The sequence below is a fragment of the Rosa rugosa genome, chromosome 3, assembly GCF_958449725.1.
Source record: "Rosa rugosa chromosome 3, drRosRugo1.1, whole genome shotgun sequence".
Lineage (NCBI taxonomy): Eukaryota > Viridiplantae > Streptophyta > Magnoliopsida > Rosales > Rosaceae > Rosa > Rosa rugosa.
Window position 1 is genome coordinate 43,625,026 of NC_084822.1, and position 21,933 is coordinate 43,646,958.

At 38.3% G+C, this 21,933-nt stretch overlaps 2 protein-coding genes and 1 long non-coding RNA gene across 5 annotated transcripts; all 3 read left to right on the top strand.

Moving 5' to 3' along the window:
* Positions 1 to 2,861: 2,861 nt before the first annotated feature.
* LOC133738758 (uncharacterized) lies at positions 2,862 to 6,700 on the top strand. Of its 2 annotated transcripts, XR_009860256.1 has the most exons (6): positions 2,862 to 3,181; positions 5,159 to 5,247; positions 5,491 to 5,632; positions 5,945 to 5,984; positions 6,098 to 6,155; positions 6,605 to 6,700. It is a non-coding gene; the product is annotated as an uncharacterized LOC133738758 (long non-coding RNA). The 2 variants fall into 2 exon arrangements; XR_009860257.1 differs by lacking the exon at positions 2,862 to 3,181 and having other exon boundaries at positions 5,126 to 5,247.
* A 7,468-nt stretch (positions 6,701 to 14,168) lies between these two features.
* On the top strand, positions 14,169 to 16,509 carry LOC133738218 (histone H2A variant 1). The gene is made up of 3 exons (XM_062165682.1): positions 14,169 to 14,326; positions 14,755 to 14,873; positions 16,000 to 16,509. Exons 2-3 carry the CDS (start codon positions 14,760 to 14,762, stop codon positions 16,294 to 16,296), a joined length of 411 nt encoding a protein of 136 aa, XP_062021666.1. The 5' UTR covers positions 14,169 to 14,326; positions 14,755 to 14,759; the 3' UTR covers positions 16,297 to 16,509.
* A 1,495-nt stretch (positions 16,510 to 18,004) lies between these two features.
* LOC133738217 (beta-carotene isomerase D27, chloroplastic) lies at positions 18,005 to 21,090 on the top strand. Of its 2 annotated transcripts, none has more exons than XM_062165681.1 (8): positions 18,005 to 18,358; positions 18,458 to 18,597; positions 19,013 to 19,105; positions 19,318 to 19,379; positions 19,674 to 19,780; positions 20,293 to 20,385; positions 20,583 to 20,659; positions 20,741 to 21,090. In XM_062165681.1, exons 1-7 carry the CDS (start codon positions 18,100 to 18,102, stop codon positions 20,618 to 20,620), a joined length of 792 nt encoding a protein of 263 aa, XP_062021665.1. In that variant the 5' UTR covers positions 18,005 to 18,099; the 3' UTR covers positions 20,621 to 20,659; positions 20,741 to 21,090. The 2 variants fall into 2 exon arrangements, with proteins under 2 accessions (XP_062021665.1, XP_062021664.1); XM_062165680.1 differs by having other exon boundaries at positions 18,006 to 18,358; positions 20,583 to 20,652.
* Positions 21,091 to 21,933: the final 843 nt, after the last annotated feature.

Sequence of the window (21,933 nt, forward strand, 5' to 3'; positions counted from 1 at the left end):
CTTTCCATTTTATTTTTCTTTCTGGTTTAACCGAAATTGTTTATATGTTCTAAAGTAACGCATGAACAACAAACACAAAATCATTGAGGAGCACTCCTAGAATCATTCTAGGAGCCATGCATGATCTTCAAATTTTGGAAGTGTTTTGGAGTACGTTGTAATCTGTGGAGCGCTCCTAGAATCATTGATGTCTGTTGGTGAGTGTGTGAAAGTAGATACAGATGGATCATGGAGGAGTGGTTGTTGAGTTAGTTTGAGTGATGGATTGTGAATTTGACTGACTTATCCCTTTTGCTCGACTTGACATGCTCTCATTTACTAGTTCCTTAAACAGTTTTTGTGTTGCGAAAAAATTGCCTCGGGCCACCGGATTGCGATGAGACAACAATTAGGATTACAATGGCATCACCCTCATTGAGTTTGAATTGAAACCCCTCAGTTTTCAGGTTTACATTTTGATATGATTCTTAGTTCCGATGCGTATTCTAATATGATATCTTGGTATGATTAGTCTTGGTTGCCATTGTTTAAATTAACTACATCCTTGTTAAATAAATGTGATTGTAAAATTTGTTACTGAGCTGGTACAATTTAGATTAATTGTTGATTGATTGATTGATAAAATTGATTGATAGGATAAGGTTGCAATCATAGGGCTGATTAGTGTAGGTGTTAAGTGCTTTCCCTTTGTAGACAATATGTAATCCTATATAAACCTGAGTGTAACATGAATAGAAACACACAAGTTTACCCAATATCTATCATGATATCAGACCTATATCCATATCTAGATTGTCATGCCCTAATTCTGCTGCTGAAATACCAAATATCCTAAGAACCCTGCATACCTGCATACAAGTACCAGAAAAGTGTCCAAATACCAGTATACCCAGAAAGATTGGTTCACTCCCAGAACTAGTATACCCAGATTGTTCTTAACATCGCTGCAGCACCTCTATCAATCTCGAAGCTAGCACTGCCTGTACGTGCAGACCCACACCACCAGATCGAACCTTTAGTCGCTCCATCAGACTCCGGCTTTCGATCGAATTCAATCGCTCCATCAGTCGATGCATTCAGACGCCGGTCGAGAATCATGTGTCTCCCCGTACCAGATCATAACCAGACCTCCTTGTCATCGACGAGCCAGCGATCCAGAATAGAGATGTCGCCATTTGCTTCAGATTCCTTCCTAGAAGCCACCTTTTGTCATCGCCGTTTGCTTTAGATACCTTTATCCAAATTGATTGTTATTTCCTCAGCAGTCTATTTATTTAAAAGCTTCTGTTGAAAGAAAAAAAAAAAAAGCAGCAATTATGGTTCTCGACAATGAGCCATCCAAGAAAACTCTCAGATGCCATCTAAGGTTTTCCAGGATATGAGACGATTATCATCCAATGATAATAGTCCCATTGCTCCTGACAAATTGGATCGCACCAATTTTATTTCTTGGTCTAAACATGCCAAATTGAACATCACTGGCAGAGGTAAACTTGGTTATCTCACTGGCAAGAAAAATGCATCTTCAGAGGAAGAAGATGAAGACGGCTATGAGACTTGGGTACAAGAAGACAGTCTTCTTCAAGCTTGGCTACTCAATTCCATGCACAGATATGTAAGCGGAAATTATGAAGGACTGGAGACAGCTAAAGAGATATGGGATGCTGTCAAGACCACTTTCTTTGTTGCGCAAGATGATACCAGAAACTATGAACTCCAAATTGACTCGGTTTCCACCAAACAAAATGGAGCTCCTTTTCATAACTACTACAGCTAGATGAAGAAAATTTGGCAGGAACTTGATATCTTAGATCCTCTCCGGCTCAAAGATGCAGAGTCTATAGCTTACATGGCAGAAAGGGTCAGTAAGCACTGTGTCTACTTCTTCTTGGCAGGACTTGATCCACACCTCGATGGTGTCAGAGGTAGAATTCTGAACACAAAGCCGCTGCCCTTTATTGAAGAGACTTATTCCCAAGTCAGTGCTGAACATTACAGGCTTCAAAAAATGATGTCTAAAACAATTGTTGAAGGATCCTCCATGCACACTCAATACCGGCCACCACATGTTCGTAATTCCCAGTCTTCGTCATCTGCCACCTCTTGGAAAACACCCACTCCAGGCCTATGAAATGCACTCATTGTAAGTCTCTGAAGCATACTATGGATAATTGTTTTCAATTGAAAGGTTATCCAGAATGGTGGGAGGGGCATGTTGCCCGTTGTAAGGAAACCCAAGCGAAAGAGACAAGAGGCTATATCCAAAGGCAAACCTAAGGCGGCCTCTAGATTGCCTCACCAGCTCCAGAAGAACCAACTGAAGGTGATTACACTGGTGGCCCTGCCTTCGTTCTCATGACTGATTCAGGTACATTGAGTTCCTCTCTATCTATTATTTCTGACTTTAATTGGAAAGATATGTGGATAATTGATTCAGGCGCAACAGACCATATAACTAATGACTCTAGGAACCTTCAAAATTTGACCCCAGTTCACCGATCTGGTGTAACCAATGCAAATGGTGTTTCCTATAGTGCTGGATTTGTCATTTTGACAGACTATATTACACTTGATACAGTTTTGCATGTGTCATCACTACTACAAACACGGGCAAAGGCCACATTTGTTTTGCCACAGATAGAAATGACGGTGGAGATGGGGCTAATTTTTGGCATGGCCCTATATCGAAATTTTTCTGTGTCCCTTCACTCCACTAAATAATTTGTAATCGTGGGTATGGAATAGTTTATAGTTTTATAAGCTCTTGTGGCCCTACTTGGAACATTTCTTTTTCATTTTGATTTTTCATAATGCTGACTTTCTTGGACCAACGCAATAAGAAATTGGTATCCCAGCTTTGTTTATCGAGCCAAACCGGAGAGAGAAACAAACATGACTCTCCCTTGTTCAAAATCACAAGTGTTAATGACGAATTTCGATTCATCACTCTCTTTCTCTGTCGGTATTGTTTTCAATCCGAGAGTAAAACCCTCGCAATCTTCCCTCTTAGATCTATCCACCAAGCTATGATCTACCTCTTGCCAAAAAAAAAAGCCAGCTAAGATCTACCCACTGAGGTATCTCAATCCATTTCTGCAAATCTGATGGTACATCAGTCACCGACACGTCTCCGTCTCCTCCAAATCTGATGCCACTGAGGATTTGTTTGAGATTTTTATGGGTCAGTTTGAATATGTTCTCTGATTACAAGTAATTATATTTGTTAATATAAATTGAAAGATAATGGCATAATGCAAGCTGAAGGAATGGATGGATTTCAAAACTTTTTAATTAGTGCGGAATTAGTTTAACCATTAAACTACTAACTAAACATAAAATCCATTCCTTTAACCCATGATCTTGGCTTATTGTGATATGTATATAAACATAGCATGCATAGTAAGGAAGAACAAAGAGGGAGTTTATGTTCTACTCACCCTTGGAGCGTGATTTTAATCCGATCCAAGTGAACCACCAAAGTTCCTCTCCTTGATCTCTCCTTGTGTGTGTTTCCTCCACCTTGAAGCACCTTGGATTAAGAACTCCTTCTTGTACTCCTTCTTGTGCTTGTAATCTTCTCTTTGATGTAACAAGTAAAGCCACAAAAGGATATGGCCTCTAAGGATCTTCACCAAGTGAATCAAGAGATGAAGAAAGATGAAAGAAAAGAAGAAATTATGCAAGTGTTCTTCTTTCCTTTAATTTCTGAAAAATGGACCAAAAGAGAACACTCTTTTTTTTTCTCTCTCTCTCTCAAATCTAAAATAATAGTGTGGAGACACACACTTATTCTCTTTATCCATGCTTTCACTTTTATATAATAGGAAATAACTCCAATTACTAAAAGAAAATATTGACTTTCATAAAGCCAATATTTTGGCTGGTCCATACTTGTTATTGGGCACTAAAAATGTGTCTTGGGCTTTCATTTAAATCTCATTTAGTGAAGCCCAAGTCCACACGAAAAGCCCGACAATCGTTTAGGCCCAATAGGTTCGGTTTTACCCGAAAAACCTAATTATGTCCAAATAATAAATCTAATTAATTATTTGGTCATAACCAACTCTTGTTTAATCTTCTTCATATACAATCTCAAGGATCCACTTATATGGTGTGCGATCTCTTAGGTTCTAATTAACAAGGCAGTGAAGTTTATAGAAACCATTCTATTTTGTTTACGAATCAAAAACTCCATTTTTGATTCTCCCTTGTTATTAGGATTATAAATGTTTATTAATCCTCGGGGACTTCACAAGTCATGAGTGACGTCTTGCAACATATCATGACTACCCTAGTTAATGTAGAATGACAAAGAACCTATTCAATTGGAATTACAATACAATACGGTCCTTCTCTAACACTATGTTCTAAATCACATCATCGGGGTATGGAATTGATATGTCAATCCCCTAATGTGATTTTCATTCTTATGTGATTCTTAGAATGTGATTAAAAACTCCTTTTTAATCTCATTCAATGCTTTGGCCAAAGACTCATTGAATCACATCTTTGAACATACACCTTATTTACTTAAGGATAGAGATTCCTTATTGTACACTCACATGTCTCCATGACCGAATTGATTATACCAATGAATGCATCTATTATATCCATTAAGGGACACAATGTTATTGCATCATTAAGAGATAATCCATTCACTCATAAGACAACTATGGTGTCTCAGGTCAAAGGACTAATTTGTATTATTGCAATTTAGAGTTCAAGTTTGACATGTAAGTAAGACTCCATACAAGAACTCTAATGATCGCGTTCAGTGTACTCTTTAAGTTAAGAGCACCCACATACTTGTATTAGTGTCTCTACACAAATGACAAGAGACATATCATCCTCCATATTGAGCATACATAGTATGTGCTAGTCTTTCCGGATTATCAATGTCCAAGTGATAATCCTATGACTAGGAACCTTTTAGGATAAGAGTGTGAAAGAGTAAAGGTCTCACACATCTAACTCTTTAGATTACTTTCTCTTTAACTCATATTCCTTGGACCTTGTTCAATCAAATATTAAATATAAGCAATGAACAATAAACTTGCCCTTTTGAATAATAATAATTACAATAATAATTACATCAAAATGATTGTTTTAGGACACAATTCCTTCACAAGCTTGGCCTCGTTTGCTTGGCACCTTGTAGGTTGACTCTCCTCTGCAGCCGTCGATCCGCAACTCTTTCTCTGCGGCTTCTCACAATTGGGTCACCAATTCAGTTCTCTCTATATATATGTAAATCTTTCTTCCTTTTTTCCCTTATTATAATTCCCAGAAATTGATCTCAGGTGCTTCAAGTATGGAACTTTATTCTGCCCGGGCTTTAATTTACACTTATTGTTTGACATCTGAATTGAATCATTAAACTTGAACTTTGGGGTTTTTAGTTGTGCTTGTTATTCTATTCGATCAATGTTTGATCTTTTTTTTTTTTTTTTTTTCCTTTTGACATCTCTTTGATCAATTAATTGCTTCCAGGTTGCAATACTAGTGGAGATTGAGGTTGCTTTAATTGAAATTAAAATTCTAATATGTTGTTCATGTACTGTGGACTCGAGTACAGTTGCAGTGGCAATTGAAACTCTTAAGAATCTTGATTGATTATCTGTTTGATTATCAGGTATGAAATTTCAGAAATGGCTATTGTTTCACCAATCTCTTAAGTTCCATTTTAAGTTGAACATGAATGCTCTGTAATTCTTGTGGATAATTTTCACTGCCTTATAGTACTCTTAATTATGTCATTCATCTTCTCTTGAATCTATTAGATTTTTTTGTGCCTTACTTGGACATGCATACAACTCTTGAAATCATTTTTAGTTCCTATACAACATCTGTTCTCAAACTATTGATATGCTCCTTTATTCAATTGACCAACTTTCATTATATTTGACAGTTCTTCTGAAATCAAACTTGAAATTTTTTTTGTCAGGTGGTGCTATGACTTTTGTTAGAAGAATTCTTCAACCCAGGTTTTTCATTTCACTAACTTCACTCTTGGAATAGTGGAATACTCTATTTTCTGCTTTTTTATGGTAGTGTAGTTTAGGTATAATTCATTATTGTTTTCCCTCTATTGTTTCAGTAATTTGCTTTCATACTTAAGTACGAGCTGCTGAAGTTATTGTGATTCAAACTATGAGGTAAATACTTGTTGACAATTTTCTTTAAACTTCTATGTGGTTTGATTAACCTTCATAGATGCAATGCATAGTTACAAGCAAACTATTATGTGTATCTAGTTATCTACTGAGATTATGTGTTTAGTCAATTCTTTTTTGGTGACTTGGGTTTCAACCTACATCAATCTATTTTTGTGTTTGAAGTGTTTTTTCACTGCTGTCTTATCAATTCAGATGCTATTTGAACTGTGATGATATTGATCGTGGTGTGCAAACGCCTGATGAATATCTGAAGTCAGGGAAACACCAGAACTGATAACATAAATGCCATATATATGGAGTTGTGGAGTTATGGAGTTAAATATGTTAACCTCAAATTATAAACTAAAACTCATGCTTTGCACTGTGGTGCTAGTGGTTTGCCATGCTTGTTATTTTTAGCAACTGATTGCGTATGATTGATCCTACAGATGTGAAAATGCTCGTTGGGACTTGCTGCTAAATTTGGCTCAGCAAGTGTAGCTGTTCCAGGATATCAAGAAGGCGCTATTAAGACAATTGCAGCATAAATGAGGCAAAGCTGGTATACAAAATATTCTTAGGTTCTGTATGCATTATTATGTGGTTGCTAGAAGTTGGCAATTGATCTTACATGTTTTACAGTTTGATCCTTGGTACCATAATTATTAGTGAAATGCTCTTGTTTCTTTCATGTGTTGAGAAATCTAAAGTTGTAATTGAATGGTTTCAGGAAATTTATAATTAAATATTTTGGGATGATTGATTTAGTGGTCTTTTTATTTTAATAATTTTTTTTTAATTGCAAATAGAGATAGTCACGGTTTGCAATGGTGGGTATTGAACCCAATAAAATATTGTTAAAATGGATTTCTTTTGGCACACTTAATTGTGGGTCCCCCATTGTCATAATTGATAATACCCACGAAAGACTGGTAGTGTGGCACATTTGAAGGATGGCAACGGCTCCACAGCGCACTGACAGTCTTAACTGTGGCTGCAGCGTTGCTTTGGGCATTGGACACGAATATATGTGTCTTCTGCTTGTCGTTTTCTGTATAAAGCCACGCACATGGTAAGTGGCTCTTGCTTATAATTGTTGTAGTGCATCATTATCGCATAACCTTTTGTCTGTCAAACATATAACTAAACAGTTATATTGTTGTGTGATTCTTTACCCATGGTGTTGTATAATTCTGGACATCCTAACAGGGGAAATCATTGGGCTTGGTATTGAGAAGGGGGGGGGGGGGGGGGGTTGTACTACATGGAGATGACATCTGCTGGTAATCGCCGTGTAAGTGAAGTGAATCAAGTTCAGAAGAATTCGTCTATCGAAGTAGAAAAAATTTGGTTATGGCATAAAAGGTTGGGGCATCCATCATTTAGTTATCTTCAAACTCTACTACCATCATTGTTTAGGCATTATAAAGCATTAGAATTTAAATGTGATACTTGTATTTGAGGTAGGAGTCACCGTATGAACTATCCTTTGAGTTATAATATAAGTGTTGCACCTTTTGATTTGGTTCACTCTGATGTTTGGGGGCCGTGTCCAGCAACCCCCTCTGGTATGAAATTGTTTATTCTCTTTATTGATGATTGCACACGTATGAGCTGGATCTATTTGATGTGACATAAGAGTGATGTGTTCTCTGTGTTTCAGACCTTTCATGCCATGATCCATACCCAGTTTCAAATTTCCATTAAAGTTTTCCGCTCAAATAATGGTGGTGAATATGTCACAAATACCTTCTGCCAATATCTCAACACCTATGGCATCATACACCAAACCACCTGTCCTCATACGCCCCAGCAGAATGGTGTGACGGAACGCAAGAACCGCCACATTCTTGAAGTTGCCCGATTCATGTTGCTGGGAGCTCATATGCCTGAATATTTCTGGGGTGATGCCAACCTCACTACTGCCAACCTCATAAATCGACTTCCCACACAAGCTTTCCAAACCTCTCTTGGGGAAGATAAGCCACCACCAAAAACACCTATCCAAGTCCTTTCCAAACATTTACCTTTGCCACCCACTCATGCTCTTCCTCCAAAACTCTTTGGTTGTGTGGCCTATGTTCATGTTCTCGCGTTTAAAGGACCAAATTGGATGCATGCATGTGCGGAAAGTGTGTCTTCATAGGTTATGCTTCTACTCAGAAGGGATATCGATGCTTTAATCCCATCACTAAACGGACATATGTTACTATGGATGTTACGTTCTGTGAACATGATCTCTATTTTGCCCCGAAGACTCCTCTTCGATCAGGGGGAGAATTGTGATGTAGAAGAGCAGTCTTCAGATATATCTTGTCCGTTGGAGATAGTGGACAAACAAGATAAGTTACCAACTGTAGGTGGAGATTCAGCAGATTATGCGATGACTGAGAGTAACAATCACTCACTAGTATCAGAAGCTACAGAAACAGAACCTTCACCAGCCGCAAAAATAGAATTTGGTGATTTTGAAGGCGAAAACCAGTTGTTAACACCAGAAGCTATAGACACAGACGACACCCTCACCCCTTCTACTACTACATCAACTCCAATGCCCCTTCAGGATGATCCAGAGGTAATTACTAACCATGTCTTTCAATCACATGATAATACAAATGTTGAACATTCCCCTGAAATAGGACCAAGTAATACCACCAGTGTGTACCAATTGCCAGCTCGAAAAAATAGAGGGCAACCAAAAGCTCAATATGAAGCAGACCCTAAAGCCAAATCCAAATATCCAATAAACAACCACATGTCATCCCATAGGCTATCCAAGTCATATGTGTCTTTTGTGTTTCATTTATCTGCTATTGTCATTCCAACTAAAGTGCAGGAAGCATTAGCAGACCCTAAGTGGACTAAAGCTATGGAGGATGAGATGGAAGCCTTGCAAAAGAATCATAAATGGGAACTAGTACCAAAACCAGCAAGAAAGAGAACTGTATGGTGCAGATGGATCTATACACTAAAGTATGCTTCTGATGGGACATTAGACAGATATAAAGCTAGGTTGGTTGCAAAAAGGTACAAACAGACATATGATATTGATTACTAGAAAAATTTTGCACCAGTTGCCAAGATCAACACCATTCGAGTACCGTTATCTCTAGCTGCGAATCTAGACTGGCCTCTAAAACAGTTTGATGTAAAGAATGCCTTTCTTCATGGGGACTTAAAGGAACAAGTGTACATGGATCTACCTCCAGGCTACTCTTTGCCTTCACAAGCAGGAATGGTGTGCAAACTGAAGAAATCCCTTTATGGTATCAAGTAATCTCCTAGGGCATGGTTTGGAAGATTCAGCCAATCTATGAAACAGTTTGGTTAGGGGTGGGCAAAAAAACCCGAAAAACCGGACTGGACCGGTCCGAACCGCCCGGTTCGGTCCGGGTTTTCAAAATTTTTTTTACAAAAGTTGCCGGTTCGGTCTCAACAGCTTCAAAACCGGTTCGGTCCCGGTTCTTAATTTTGAGATATTTAAAACCCGGTGGGCCCGAATTCTTACTTAATAATTCAATATTTTTTTATTAGGCATGCTCTTGCGTCTTATTCTCTTCTGAAGAACTCTATTTTCTCTTTCTTCTTTGTCAGTTCCTCTTTCCCTTCCCTCTGATCCTCTTTGGCTTCCTATTTCCCATTTTCATCAGAACCCTAAAATCACCAATTCAATTATTCTAATTCAAATTCCATTGAAATTGAAAGTGGGCTTCCCCGATTCTTCTTCTTTCTACTCATTCACAGTCTCGTGCTTGGTGAGGATTGCCGTGAAGGAACTGGGTCGGCGTCGTTTCGGGGATGCAAAGGAAAATGATTGGGTCTTTGAGCGGGTGGAGGAGGTCGAGAGACGGTGAGAGATCAGTTCAACGTTTAGCTGGTTTGGCTCCATGAGCACAAATTCACACAGCTCATCTTGTTCGTCATTAGCTCAAAGAAATTAGCTTTTGATATTTTGGGCAGTGGTGCAGTTTACAGAGGAAGGAGGTGTCAAGGAGGATAGGATTTTGGGTTGGATATGAAAATTGTTTGTGTTTTGGGACGGGATGGTCTTTGATTGATGTTTTGGGGCGATGGGTCTGGAATGAAGGATTGGTTTTCACTTTTTCAGTTGGCTAAGCTCCCATGCTTGGTTTATTTCTTATCTTCTTCTTCTCCTTCATTTGGTAGTCAAATTTGCAGAATGTAGGGATTTGTCTATCAGTGATTCAGTTCTGTCAAAATATACCAAAAATGAATGGGCCCGAAAAAACCCGAGGACCGGCCCCTTTTTTTTCGGTCCGGGCCTTCCCGGTTCATAAAACTTGAAAACGAAATTTGAGCCCGACCCGAACAATTCGGGCTCGGTCCCGGGCCTTGCAAATTACATACCGGGCTGGGACCGTGCCCAGGCCTAAGTTTGGTTACAAACGAAGCAACTCTGACCATACACTGTTCCTGAAACGGAGGAAAGATAAGATCACTATTCTCATCATTTATGTTGATGATATGATTGTGACAAGTAATGATCTAGAAGAGGTGAAGAAACTAGAAGCACATCTCTTATCTGAGTTTGAGATGAAGGATCTTGGAGGATTGACGTACTTCTTGGGCATTGAAGTGACCAGATCAAATGAGGGCATCTTTTTATCCCAAAGAAAATATGTGGTTGATCTACTGAAAGAGACAGGTTTACTAGCATGTAAACCAGCAGACACACCAATGGAGCAAAATCACAAGTTAGCAGAATATCCAGACCAAGTGCCTACCAACAACGAGAGATATCAAAAGTTGGTAGGCAAACTCATTTATCTCTCACATACTCGTCCTGACATTGCATATGCCGTGAGCGTTGTAACTCAATTCATGCATGCACCGAGTAAAGATCACATAGAAGCAGTAAATAGAGTTCTGAGATATTTGAAGAGTTCCAGGTAAAGGGTTATGTTTTTTTAAAAATAATCACTTGGAGATAGCTGGATATACGGATGCAGATTGGGCTGGTTCTCTCATGGATAGGAGGTCCATTTTATGTTAATTCACTTTTGTGGGGGGTAATCTTGTCACATGGAGAAGTAAGAAGCAGAAAGTGGTAGCCAGATCAAGTGCTGAGGCTGAATACCGTGGGATGGCCCATGGTGTATGTGAGATGTTATGGCTCCGAAATTTAATGAAGGATTTGAGGTTCAAACCCAAATATGCCATGGACTTATATTCTGACAATAAATCAGCCATTGATATAGTACACAATCCAGTTCAACATGATAGAACCAAACATGTTGAAGTGGATAGGCATTTCATCAAGGAGAAGTTAGAGTCAAAAATCATTGACATGCCACATGTAAGAACTGAAGATCAATTGGCTGACATTCTGACGAAAGCTGTCTCTAGTAAAGTATTCCACAGCTCACTGGACAAATTGGGTGTTAGAGACATCTATTCCCCAACTTTTTTTTTTTTAGGGGGAAGACGTCAATAGTAACCACACACACACCCCTATGTAGTGTATCACAGCGTTACTAGACTAATCACTGCATCACAGACGCGCGAACCCTCGTGTTAACAAACAAAGGTCCCTCAAATCTGCTGTCTACGGAATGAAGCTGGGAATCGAACGCTAGACCTGGGGGTTCCAGACTAGGCCGCTCGACCAGCACACCACACCACGTGGTTATCTATTCCCCAACTTGAGGGGGAGTGTTACTGAGCTGGTACAATTTAGATTAATTGTTGATTGATTGATTGAATTGTATGATAAGATTGATTGATCGACAGGATAAGGTTGCAATCATAGGGCTGATTAGTGTAGGTGTTAAGTGCTTTCCTTTTGCGATCCCGTTCCCCTGGTCAGCTACTGACCAGGGGTGATTTGGTCAATGACCGTCCGATTGAGATCGGACGGTTGACAGCTAAGTGATGAGATCTTAGATGAGAGCTGTCAACCATCCGATCTCAATCGGACGGTCATTGACCAAATCATCCCTGGTCAGCTACTGACCAGGGGATCAGGACTGTTCCTTTTGTATACAATCAGTAATCCTATATAAATATGAGTGTAACATGAACAGAAACACACAAGTTTACCCAATATCTATCAAAATTTTACTCTCTACTAACTTCTCCATTCGATCGATTTCTAAATTTGTATGTATATCCCTATGTAATGAAAATTGCCAACATGGAAGATAAGAACATAATGTTTAATAACTCATCCTTGACTAATAGCGAAACAAAATTAAAATGAACAACAAAGTAACCAAAACCTAGTTCTGAGAAACTCACTAACTTAAAACATGTCAAAAACCATCCAACACAAGCCGTGCTAATTTCTTGAAGCTAGAAAATTAAACCATAATAATCTTAACCGATTGAATATCATGCACTCATGCAGCTAGTATTTGGTTCAGCTACTATTGTTAGAATCAGAGCTCTCCAGGGGATACATAGCTAAGTGTAGATTGTTGTTAACCTCTGCGAAGGACCATAGTTGCACCATATATATCCCCGACCTGAAAATTTTGAACTTGCACCACCCTTGACCAGCCGCATGTTAAACCATACATGAGGTCTTGATACCTCCTCACAAGAGTCAAAAAAATCATCAGGAAGCTGGGGTGACATGAACCACAATGGAATAGCTTGGTTCGAAACAAAATTAATATCTACATCGCATAAGGACTAAGGTAGATTAAGCACCCCTTTGCTGTTTATGTCAGTTTGCATACAACGTTAAGTTGCCAATAAACTGAACTTTTGCAGGGCGCCACATGGTGATTCTGGCTCTCATATCAGAATGCATTATGCCCTTCATTGTCCTCGTCTAGCTAGCTACTAGTTAATACTTTTCTTTGTGATCGACTTGCGAGATGGTGTCTGCATGTTTGGTCAATATATAACAAAGACGACTTGATTCCCAAGGTATTTTGAAGGCTTACAACTGGAAATATTGAGCAATATTCCTGATTTAATACATGCACAAGTGTATGAACGAGGTCGATCTACTCCCCTGATTTCCAGTCCAAAGACCAATAGTTTGCTTTCAACAATATTCCTGATTTAATACGTGCACAAGTATATACATGAGATCTACTCTCCTGATTTCCAATCCAAAGACCAATAATTTGCTATAGTGTGTAGCATATAAGATTTTCTGATTGGTTCTTTTGGTGTTTTATTTGGTTTAGTACTACCAGGCTATAGCGAGGTATTTTGATTTATTTATGCAAATTAAAAGGTACCTGGTAGCTTCCTCGATCGCCCAACTATGAGACTAAATTGAGGAGAAGATCGAATGAGTAAGGATCGAAGAATTGAAGCATACCCGGGGAAGAGGAAGAGACATTGATTAGTGAGATATATATTGATGGTAATTTAAATAGTAAATTGATAACAAAGCATCTCTTTGGTTTAACTGAAATTGTTTAAATCCTAATGAAAGGTCTAAACCCGCCAGGAAGAACAAACGAAACCAGGCTCAAAGAGGATCAAGCTAGGAACACTATATATCAATGCATATATATGGTTTGCCGGCTAGCTTATTACTAGACACATATTAATTCATGGTTACTCAACTTGCTCCCGGATCTTTTGCACTTTGAAGTGTTTCAGTCTTTCAGAGCTAGTTGTAATCCACAACGCATTCTGAGGCGAATCGGAATTGTCCTCTTTTATGCGTGGGTAAAAAACCGAAAATAAATACAAGATGGGAGCATATACATGGAGAGAACTAGTGGTTTAGGTGTTGGGAGTTATAGGCTTATATATAATAGCAGAATTGCATTCACCAGATTTCAACCATCCTGAATCACCATGAGCCACATGACTCGAACAAATTCCTCTAGAAAGAGGAACATGCCAAAGCCTTTGTTAAAAGAGTTTTTGAACCAAAGAATTAACAATCGTAGATTCTTGGGGAGCTGGTAAGATTTGGCATTATGTAAAAGTAGGGGCTGGATTGGTGAAGCCTCAAAAATTTGAAATCCCAAAAAAAATTTTAATTTTGGATTTTCCCACCCAAATGAACCGCCCTTTGGGTCTGACCGGATTCAAATAAACCCCCCAGCTCTCTCACCCCATTAAATTGGCCCCTCTCTATTAAAACCCCTTTTTCCTATTTCCCTCTCTCTATCTCTCTCTACAGTTCCTTCTACGACGACTCCCTCCCTTCTCTCTCCGACTTCTCAAGAACCCTTCAGGTCTCCTCTTCTCTCTCTCTCTCTCTCTCTCTCTCTCAATTAATTGATTCTGCTTTTAATTTCTTCGGGCCCGAGTCTAGGGTTTTGGGCTTTGTTCGCAGATTTAGGGTTTTTCTTCTTCTTCTTCTTCGGAATTGGGGTTTTCTGTTTTTTTTGGTGAGGACGGCTAGGACCCAGATCTAGATCTTGGCTTTGTGGCGTTTTGTTACGGATGTGGTTTCCGGGTGTAATTGTGGTTTGGGTTTTTGAATTTTAACGTTAGATCTGTGCGAAGTTTTTACAGATCTGGATTTGAACGTTGGGTTTGTGTGAAAATTGGGATTGGGATTTTGTTTTCTGGTTAGAGTTGGTTTGTTTGGGCTTGTTATCTTGTGAATTGTGGGCTGTTTAGGGTTTTTAGTTTCTGAAATTTGAAAAGAATTTTGTAGGATTAATGGCGGGGAAAGGCGGAAAGGGGCTTTTGGCTCAGAAGACCACAGCAGCGAGCAAGGACAAGGACAAGGATAAGAAGAGGCCTGTTTCGCGCTCGTCTCGTGCTGGAATTCAGGTATTTCACTCGCACACTGAGCTACTCTGTTACCCAGTTGTTGGTTTTAGTTGTACTTGTGAATGTATATGTTGTAGATCCAGATGCTTGAATTGAAATTTATGTGTGGTCTTGTTTGAGAGATGTGTGATGTCAACTGGTTGGGTAGAGTTTTGGTTGATTTATTTGTTGGATTTGGGTGCTGGTCAGGTGGTCCTTATGGTTTTCTTGGGTAAATTGGCTTTGAAACAGGTAGGAATTCCCATGTTTTGAATATGTTGCTGGATGTTATTTTTCATTGGTTGAATCGGTTATCTTTAATTTGTGGCACTCGGTGTTGTTATTGCATTTGCGGATATAGTGCTTGGTGGGTTGTATTCAATACCCAGAGTGCAGTTTTATGCTTATGTTATTGGGTTCCATACAGTTAGGAGTTCCAATGTTTTCAAGATGCCTTTCAGGGGTTTGATGTGTTTCATCACTGGTTGTACCGAGTATTCTAAGTTGTGGCCTTGTTGGTATTGCATTTGGGAATTAGCTCCTGTTGGGTTGTACTCAAAACTGAAATTGCAGTATCATGTTTTATTGGGTTGAATGGATTTTTAATTATCTTAGTCTTCAAGATGCTATTCAGGTGGTTGTTATTCCAAACTGGGTGTATTCAGTATGTACAACTGGTGGTTTGTTGTTGCCTTTGGGAATTTAGTTTTGTAGTGGTTTGGATTCAAAACCCTCACTGCAGTCTTTGCTTTTGTGCATTGCCACACTGCAATAATACCAAAATATGAGATTTAGTTCCCTGTGGGTCCGATTTAAAACTAGCACTGTTTTGTTATGCTCTCATGTTCATTAAGATTGATACAATTAGGAATTCCCAGTTATATGCTTCTCAGCTGTTTGATGTTATTTCTCACTAGACAATTGGTATGAATAAGTTGTGGCCTTGTGGGGTTGGTGTTATTGCATTTAAGGATTCATATCCCTGTTGATTGGACTCAAAAGATTATGCACTGTTATGCTTGTGTGTAATTGGGTCTGATACTTTTCAGATTTATTTGTAGTATTTGATGACAATGTTATTGATCAAAAGTTGTTTTGGGTTTATTTTAACTTGTGCCCGTTGTTTGTATTGTATATGGGAATGTAGTTTCCGGTTGGTAGGATTCATAGGCAGCTGAAACAAAGGATTGCTGCCCATGGGCGTGTTGGGGCTACTGCTGCTGTCTACTTGGCCTCAATCCTCGAGTACCTGACTGCTGAAGTTCTTGAGTTGGCTGGAAATGCTAGCAAAGATCTCAAGGTGAAGAGAATTACCCCAAGGCATCTTCAGCTGGCTATTAGGGGAGATGAGGAGCTTGACACCCTGATTAAAGGGACCATTGCTGGAGGTGGAGTCATTCCTCACATCCACAAGTCCCTCATCAACAAGACCTCGAAGGAATAAGCGGATTCATATGGCTATTAAACTGATGGATGTGTTTAATATTATGACTGTTGCATTATGCTGTTAATGGTTATTTAGTTTAGCTAGGGATTTTAGTACATATGGGCAATCTGGTGTTTGCCTTTTGGAACTAATATCTATGTTCAGGTTTTGTGTCTTGTTGGATAGTTGTAACAGTATTATTGCTTTATTAATCTTTATCCGGATTTAAAATGTGTGTTTGTTTTAGATAATTGTAGCCTGGTCGAATATTTCACTCTTGCGTGATTGAAACTGAGCCTAGTTGCTAGTTGATTAAGAAGCAATTAGATGCTAAATCAGATTGAACATATTGCTGTTGCGCCAAGTCTTGTTTGTTTATGTTTTGGACCCATTAGCACTGCAAGCTGAAATGCTTAAAGAATACAACTAATGAGAATGATATTTTCCAATACCAACTTATTTATTGTCTCTCCAATCGAACATGTCTTCGAACTACGTGCCATTAGATCTAGGTAGATAACTCTCCAGTCTCCATGATACAGCTAAGTAAATGGTAATGTCATGGTGACACTATCTTACTTACGGTGTTGGCAATTCGTTGGATTAGGAATCTTCTGGGTGTGTGTGACCAATGTTTCAGTTTCATGGTGTATTTTAGTAGCTCCATTAGAAAGTTGTGTTCAGGTCGGTTGATCTAACATTATGAGTGGATCCTTAGTGGTTCCTTGCAACAGATAAGAGGCAAAGGGCAAAATCGTCTGTTCATGTAACGGCTCAGATCGAGTCGGCATTGTTACTAAGCCAATGAACAGTTAACCTACAAATAATATATAGTAAATGATCAAATATATTTAAATACATCGGATTGGCTAGTTTTTCTTGTTTTTTTTTTTTTTTTGGTCACATCCGATATGCTAGTTTAGACTTGCAAACAATCAAGATGACATCTAAACATCTTGTTTTGCATAAGGTAGGCGGTCTTTTTTATATGGCTTAGTTCTTGTGCTTTGTGCAGGGAAATCATGTTGACTCCAAATATCAATCTGTGCTGGATATAGTTTGTTAACTTCATTCTCAAGCATGTTGCATATGTTTCATATGATTAGGCTGGGACTTCAGCTTCCATGTACTAATTAAATTTAAACAGATTTTGTTCAACTTGAGACGTTGTATTAAGACCCGTGAGAAAGTTGTTGAATCAAGTTAAACTGTTTATTTATCAAGTCTTTTCTTAAAAATTATTTTCGTAAAATGTTAGAAAAATATAAAATTGACAAGTTTCGTAACTATTTAACATTTTTTTTTTATGGGTCAAGTAAAGTAATTCTCTATATTTACTTTGTTTCGAACAGTCAATTGAACAGCGTGCATCTTTTGTATCGTGGTCTCACTAGCAACAATTTAACATTACTCCTTAGTGGAATGGATTTTTATTGCGAGTCATTTCACAAGGGACAAAGACTACTTCGTCGATGTTAACAATGTAATTTGCCAGGTATGTTGGTGTATTTTAGTTTTTACTAGTTGCACAGGTGTCCTTGTTATACTTCGAGTTGGAATTATGCTCCTAGCAAAAATTCCAAACAGGCCGATACAAACAAATGCATAGCCAAAAGGCATCTTCGAACCCACCATTAGTTTGTGAAGGATTTTTTGTTGGCAAGATTCCAAAACTACCGGATCTGTGACACGAGCTTCCTTTAAAATCCCCACCATGCATTCTCTGTTCTCATTACCCTTCATTTCTTTCTCTTCAAAATCACTTGCAAAACTAGTCCATTCTCAACTCTCTTCTTCTCTCTCTTTTGTCACTGTCATAAAATGGAAGCATCACATTTCTTACAAAGCAGCAGCTTTGTTACAACTCTGCCTCACCAGAGGCATATGCATGCTCATAAGCTGAGGCGCTCTCAGATCGTTGCAGTGCTTTCAACGCCGGCGGATATTATAAACATAGGGGCAGATAAAAGCAGTATAAGACCAGCAGATGGTGCAGCAGAAAAGAAAAGTGTCTATAATGATAACTGGTTCGATAAACTGGCCATTGATCATCTGTCTCAAAATGTCCAAGCTGCATCAGGTTTTTCATTTATTCATCTTCTATTCAAGAACACTAAAAGTACCACAGAAGCCATTAAGAGTATCGGAAATGACATTACTTGAGACATTGTTTTTGCAGGGTTGAGAAACAGCAAGACTGGATTCGGAAGCTTGGTAGAGGCAGCTAGCGCTGCGTCGCGAAACTTTAATCCAGAAAAACAAAGAGAAATAGTCGTTCAAGCTCTTCAGAGTGCATTTCCAAGGCCAATACTATCCCTGGTAAGTTCACAACAAAATCAGTTTCCATTATTGTTATTCTACTTCTGTTCTTTTTCTGTTTTCAGAACTACCATGATTATACTACCTTAATATTCTTTTTTTTCTCATAAAAATCAGAAAAAGAACGGAATTCAATCATCCACTCACTGCTTTTAAATTATAGGTTAGAATGGAATAGGAACAGTGGAAAGGCAACTTTGTTTAACAAGATTTAATGGTAGAAAATATAAAAAAAACTATTAAAATTAAGTGGTGAGAGACATTGTGACAAATATATAATTATTGCTGCTACCAAAACCAGTGACATTTCAGCAACAGTCCTAAGAATCTGTCTAACATTCCATATGTCATTAGTGGCTGAGAGAGATTATGGCATAATTAATACTATTGCTAATGTGATGATGACTATGGACAGATTAAGGCATTACTACCAGAATCTAAATTTGCAAGGGAATACTTCGCCATCTTCACCACCATCTTCTTCGCCTGGCTGGTTGGACCATGTGAGGTAAACATATGAAAACTATTCGTCTGATCACTTGAAATATATTTGAGAGGTTTTGGTATACACCGGTTATACATAATAACCTCGTCACAGCAACATGTATGAAAACTTATTTACAGATAGTTGTGTATGTTATTATTAGAATAGAATCATAGATTAGTAGGGTAATAAGCATTCTAAGTGAGGAAATCTAACTACTGTGATCATTCTTCAAGGTGAGGGAATCAGAGTTCAATGGAAGCAAAGAGAAAAATGTAGTCCACATACCAAAATGCAGGTAATCAATTTTAGCTTCACCCTTCAATTTCCCTAGCCATATATATTTCCCTAGCCATTATAACCTTACCGACCTAAGATACTTGATGCCTGAAAACAATCTAAGCCAATGATTGTGGCATTTTGCTAGTCTTGGACTCTTTTCTTCTCCATTACCATCACCAAATTAATTGTCATCGTAATTATCATTAAGTAAACAAATCATCTTCGACGTTTCGATCAACGTCAGCATCGATCATCTGAGTTTAACAAGTGTCCTAATCTGTTGTACTGTTTTTTTGCAACAAATTTGCAGGTTCTTGGAGGAAACCAATTGTTTAGGGATGTGCATTAACATGTGTAAGATGCCATCTCAAAGCTTTATAAAGGATACACTCGGAATGCCAGTCAACATGGTTCCAAGTAAGTATATGCTTATACACATTGATGCACTGATGACCAAACTATACAGGAAACATATGAAATATCGTCCTAAGGAAATTATAGTATATAAAAGCTTGGATTAAAATATCACAACCAAAAAAGGGAATGAGGTAATAGTACCTCTGCACTTTATTTGTGGAGGAGGGCCATGCTCAAAATTTCAATGGAGGGTCCATGAATAAACCCACAATGGGTGCAAAGCGGCAAGTTGACCAACCCAATTCAAGTTAAGGGACCCCAAAAACATATAGTTTGATTGGTACCATATAAACTTCATACATGAAATTCATATTTCAATTAATTCCTAGCCATAAATCAAAATACAGAACTACTTTCATCATTGCTTACCAAGCTAAAACTAAACCATTCTTTTCCCAGTGAGGGCAAATATCTTTGCCCCACATAGTGTCAGTGTGTCATCACAAATATTGATCATCTATGATTAGTGAAAGGATGCCTGAATAGTCAAGAATTACCACTCAATATTGCAGATTTTGATGATATGAGCTGCCAGATGATATTTGGGGAGGAGCCTCCGGAGCTACTCAATGATCCAGCACTCAAGCAACCATGCTTCAAACTATGTAATACCTCAAAACCACATCGTTTACTTCATATTCTACAATTCTATGCAACTAAATAAAAACCATGTTCCCATGGGTAAGCTTAAAAGAGCTTTAGCATGAAAGAAAGAGACAGTACTAGTGAGAAATAGGAAGTTTTGTATTAGAGATTTCAAAATCTATCTATATAGATATAATTACACATATATTTGATGCAGGCAAAGTAAAGCAAAGGCACAATAACTGCTCCAGTTAGACACCATGGGGACGCTTTCCAAGGCAAAAGAGGTCCTGGGTAAAGTTTATTGGTTTGTGACAGCAGTTTAAAGATCATCGAAGCAATCAGAAAGTAATCTACCTTTCTTTTCTTGAACAGTGTTTGGGAAGAAATACATGAAGTGATGAAAACATTGTAAATAATGGCAATCATCAAGCGGTTGAATATGTTTTCAGAAATTGACAGCTGAAGTTTGAACATGTAGCAGAACAAAGCAAAATCAAATTCTAGGAAGTTTGCGGACCACATTTGGAAAATACATAAAACTTGCAGCTGGAACAAGCAACTGAGAGATTATGGTGTCAACTCAAGCAATTTGTTTATGACAGTTGAGTACTTGAGAGTATATAAGAAAAAAAATGAGACATGAACAAACAAGGAACAGTCATGTACTAGACAGATGTAGTATTTCCAACATACATTACAATTCTACGTACTTAATTGTCTAATGAGTGGGTCTATAGCTATGCACCATTGTGGGTACTACCACTAGCTTCTTGTCTACGGCAGAAGGATATGTATCGGCCTATTCTGGCTTGTGATGCAATATATTGGCATCCGATTTGGGTTTGATTAAAAAAAAAACAGTTATTTTTTCTCAAATTATGGGATGATGATCTCATGAGTCATCACCTTCTCTTTTACCCTAATTGAAGAGCCAAGTAGCCTAGTAGGTTTCTTGTGAGAACCAAGTGCTTTGAATCAAGATTTAATGTAGGGTATAAAGTGAGCAAGGGTGACCCAGCAATGTCTCCCACCTTCAGTTTGCTGCTAAGTGACCAAGTTCATACTCTGCCATCTCTTCTGTCTCACTAAAAGAGGAGAGTGACCAAATGCTACGACCTACTTTGACCCATAAGAGAAAATTTTCAATTTATCGGATCCCTTAATTATTTTCCCTTTCAGATGTGAACCAAAAGACATAGTATAGGAATGAACAAAACATATGAATATTGTAGTGGAGACGGTTGCTTTTGTTAAGAGTATAGGTCAAAGTCAAGGTCAATATCAAGTTAGTATAAATAGGGACTTATCCTTTACTGTTAGTGAGTCATCTTTGTAAACAGTCATCTTTGTAAACAAATTACCACCACAAGTCAATCAATATCAGTTTCCCTCTCTCTCCCGTTCTTCTTCTTCTTCATTCTCAGTAGCTCCTGTAGCTTTTCTTTCTAGATTTCTTTAGCTTTTATCAACCTTACCATGAATTTCAACATGGTATCAAAGCGAGGTTACCCACGTGTGCATGCCTGACGGCCACACGGGCTCCACGTCACCCAAGTTGTCTACGT